The sequence below is a fragment of the Sphaeroforma arctica genome (genome assembly GCF_001186125.1).
Source record: "Sphaeroforma arctica JP610 unplaced genomic scaffold supercont1.1287, whole genome shotgun sequence".
Taxonomy (NCBI): Eukaryota; class Ichthyosporea; order Ichthyophonida; genus Sphaeroforma; species Sphaeroforma arctica.
The window spans coordinates 4,286-8,816 of record NW_014039271.1 but is presented as its reverse complement, the minus strand read 5'-3'; the positions used below and the strand labels follow the sequence as shown (position 1 = coordinate 8,816).

At 37.9% G+C, this 4,531-nt stretch overlaps 1 protein-coding gene across 1 annotated transcript; it reads right to left on the bottom strand.

Annotated features, from left to right (window-relative positions):
- Positions 1-292: 292 nt before the first annotated feature.
- SARC_10538 (hypothetical protein) lies at positions 293-553 on the bottom strand (the record flags this gene model as incomplete). The annotated part of the gene is made up of 1 exon (XM_014295416.1): positions 293-553. The coding sequence occupies one exon, from the start codon at positions 551-553 to the stop codon at positions 293-295; it is 261 nt and encodes an 86-aa protein (XP_014150891.1).
- Between the last annotated feature and the right edge of the window lie 3,978 nt (positions 554-4,531).

Sequence of the window (4,531 nt, the reverse complement as noted above, 5' to 3'; positions counted from 1 at the left end):
ATATATATATTTATATATGTATATATAGGTATAAATATATATATATATATTTGCATATAAATGTTTATTGTGATATATATGTAAAGTATACAATAAGTATATGACGTTAGTCAATTGCACACTCGTGTGCACCTACCTTCTACCATTAGATTTTTGCATGTAATGTATAAATGAAATTCGCTGAATCCAGAAGAACAGATAGCACAGGAAGGCATCGTATAGTTTACGTTTGATAAATGACATCCGAAATTAAATTTTAAGAAGTTGTAGAGTGTCTTCAGATATTGCTGTGCTAAACGAGTACGTGCTTTTGTGTGCTATGCTCTACCTTGTCACCTTCGGCTAGGGAGATCAATTCGCTCTGGTAGTCCAGCACGATGCTGCATCCTTCGTCAGATTTCCCTTCAAGCCGCGAGACGGCTTCAAACTTCTTACTTATTATACGTTTAGACGGATCATTGGGATCCTCTGTGCGATCAATTGCATGTACTTTGAAGTTGGTCCTGAAGATGGACTTTTCCCCTTTCTTTGACTTTTTAGTTGCAGTAACCATGGCGCTCGATATGTATGAAAATATGTAACTCCTGACTCGTAGTATGGATTTCTACGACTACTGACTTTATTTCCTATACACGCTCGATTCACAGCCCCTCTCTTTCTAGAGTCTAGAGATACTTCCGTTTAGATACGCACTACATATATATTATAATATTTCAACCGTCAAGTTCACGAACGATGATAACAATTAAAAAAAAAAAGTAATAATTATACACGTGCGGATTCTATGCCTTTTTATAATGTGTAGGTGAGCCAGCCCCGGGGCCCGGGACGAGTGTTATTTTTCTCTCAGAGACGACTCTCTGTCCCCGTGTCCCGTCTCCTCTCTACTAGTCTCTACTCTTTCTCTCTCTTAAATAGAGAATCCTCCGAGGTCTATATATTAGACAATTGTTTTTATTGAATGATTTCGGAAAAGCTACTTGTATCCTTGTCTCGTCTCAACTCTAACCTCTGAAGTGTCCCCAGAAGTTATTTCACTTATTTGAATGTGTTTGTTGCATAATTTCGGAAAAGCTGTTATTGAGGGCCACGCCGAGACTCCAAAGACTATGTTTGGAGTCTGATATGTTTGGAGTCTGAAGAGTTCAGATTAGCCCACTTTAACTTTTGCACAAAATACATACTTTTTAGCAAAAGTCAAGAGCCATGAGACTCTTGGTCTCAAAAAGAGTTCTACAGCTTTCAAGTCGCTGAGCGGTCAGTAAGACTCAGGTGAGTGAGGCGACATATCTTTTGTACAATCTCTCTACTACTCTCCGTTCTACTGTAAATACTACTACTTTAGAGAGAGAAAGAGAGACTATATAGATACAGAGAGAGGAAATCAAAGCAGGGTGATTCATACTACAATACAGGGTTACACCAACTAAATATATCCGGATTTGAAACGATTCTTTCATTTTGAAAATCACATTTTTTGTTCAGATATAAATTTTTAATGAGGTTGAGCCGACAACACCTTGAATTTGAATAATTTGTATTTATCCCTATATATTTCCGTAAACAACCTGCATACTTTATTCTCTGTTGAGTGTTAAGTGACGACTCGGAGTTTTCTTCAACACCCAGGCACCCGACGATGACACGTGTACTGTGTGCAGGACCTGCCGACCTGGTGGCTAGGTGCATATGTACTGTGTGTTGCTGGGTTTGGCCGTTGGGTGTATGTATCTATAGAAATAAATATATTTGATATATACGTATGTATATATATAGATATATATATATATACATAAATATAAATATAGATACGCATATAAATATATATATTTATATTAATATATATATATATATATATATAAATATATAAATGTGTGTATATGTCACGAATACATATCTAAACTTATCTATTAAAGGTATTGTGTCAATCAGTCTAAGAAAGACTCTGAGCCGAATGCCACGAGCGCGAGAATCTTATGCTGTGATATTGTCAAACTCGCCGCATTCTATTCAGAGCTCTCCTTGGACTAATTTAGAACACAATACAAGCCAATGACATTTTGAAGTTGTGTATTCGTATTATAGTGCACATATATATATATACATAGTGATTGTGAATACGAATATAGTGATCGTGAAATATTTAAGTTGTGTATTCGTGATATAGTATACATATATACATATATACATATATATATATACATACACACACACACATACACACACACACATATATATATATATATATGTACACGAATATAGTATACGTATATACATATATCATATATATATATATATACATACACACACACACATACACACACACATTTATATATATATATATATATATATATGTACATGTATACACAGTGATTATGAAAACAAATATTAACTTGGTGTACATGCGCATGCACACGCATGTACAGACACATACGTGCGAGAGCCTTGTGTCATACTTTCAGTCATACGTCCATGCTACTGGCTTTGATGATGCCGTCAAAGGTCGTAAGTGCATGAAGTGAGCACCGGTCTGGTGAATCAGGTTACTCTGGTAGGGATCGCTGTCAACAATCTTCAGATACTCTTCCAACTCACTATTCACTACAAGGCCGTATGACCTTATAGCATTAGTTAATTTCAACAGTTGCGACTCTGGCTGGTCCTTATCTCCGGACCAAATAACCAGATTGACGTTGAATACCAGGAGTATCGCCAACATCACTACATCAGCCATCCACTCTCTTTCTTTCTTTCTTTCCTTTGATCGTTGCGCCAATGTTCCAATGCTGATGTACCACTGTGGGTTCCAAGCAGACTGTTTACAATAACAACGAATAAAGGTGTCTCCAGACTTGTGAGGGTCTTTACATCCTTCTCTCCCGGACGGTATTGTGACTTACGCTCCACTTTGACTGAAATGATCTTCCGGCCTTACTTTAATGTCTACTAGCTATATAATCGCTCAGTACAGCTCAATACAAACTCGATGTAACGCTCAATTTCCGTGGTGTATACATACATATAATGTATTACTATAGTAATGGTGGAGTCTTGTCAGAATTTTCCCGGAAGGTGTCAATAATGGGTGCAGGCGGCGACTGCAGGTGGCTCTTACAATGGTTGCCAATATAGGTTGCTCGAATTGTAGGTGGCGGTTTAGGTTGCTCTTGGAGTGGTGGCATCAAGATTTCTCTAAATATTATCTACACCTACATACACTCTACAGTCTACAGTAGCATGGTGCAATCGCTTTTTAAAGATGTGCCACTAAATGAACTACCCCTTCATCCAGAGGATGTGGTGCATGAAATTCAGAAATACAGACCGGATTCGAGATTTAATGACCTGCAAGCAAGAACATAAGACCCGTTTCAAATTGCTATTCCCTCACGCCTTAAAAGTATTCATTTTTCAAATTGGCATGTAAAAAAGGCGTTATATGGCAGGCATATGCGTCAGACTTAAGAATCACAGGTATAAGCGTCAGTTGAGCGTCAGACTTAGTGGTCGCAAGGTTAGGTGTCAGACTTAAGGCGAGTCGCAAGTTTAGCGGTCGCAATCACGTGTCAGAGTCAGACAGTGGTCACAGTCTTAACAAATCACTAAATAAAGAGACCCGCTCTGTGTGGACCTGGCAATCGGTTTCGATTTTCGACCTGTCCGTCTGTCACACAAGCAGAAGCTTATGTACCAATGCAGAGGAAGAGGCGCCTTGTGATAGAGATAGAAACCGTAAAAATTTCGATTGAAAACTCAAAACATGGAGAGAACAATTACCGCCTCAGGTGGCTCAGGTATCTACATTAAACGCCTCGGGAGGCTCAGGTCTCTACAGTAGCCGCCTCAGGGCTCAGATTACTGTAATTGTCACTTTAAAAGTGGCCGAAATGATTATATAATGGCAGGTTTGGCTTGCTTTAAACTGCCAAATACGGAAATACCACTACGTGTTCTTAGGTCTCTTGCCACTACGCAACCATAGCCGTCTTTGTCTAATTTAGAAGGCTACGACGCAACCCGATTTGAGAAATCGAATTTCTTCAATGTGAAGTTGTGTACATCGACTTTTATCTTTTTTTATAAAAAACCATTTTTTTTTAGTGGAGCATTTTTTTTAAACGTGATATTTACAACCATACTGCACACAGTATGTATACAGTATTAAAAAGTACTAAGTACATATACACTATATAGAGACTAATAGAGTCTATAGTCTATAGTCTATACTCATTGTATTATACTCTATACTCTATTGTCTATACACTCTCTTTATTGTGAAAACAACCAACTTCTTGTAGAATGTTTGGGTAGTCACGGATGCAGTGATGAATAATGAATGAGTGGTCAGTGATGACACCATCAGCTAGAGAGTGCGACAAAGTATTTCTCTCATTCTGGGCGGCAGTCATAACTTATATTTAAGTCAGCTTGATGCTCACCAGCTGTTAGCCTGTCACTCATCCATATGACTGATATAAAAATTAAAATGTTAACAAACGCCATGTGTAAAAAATTAAAAATGTGAGTGAAC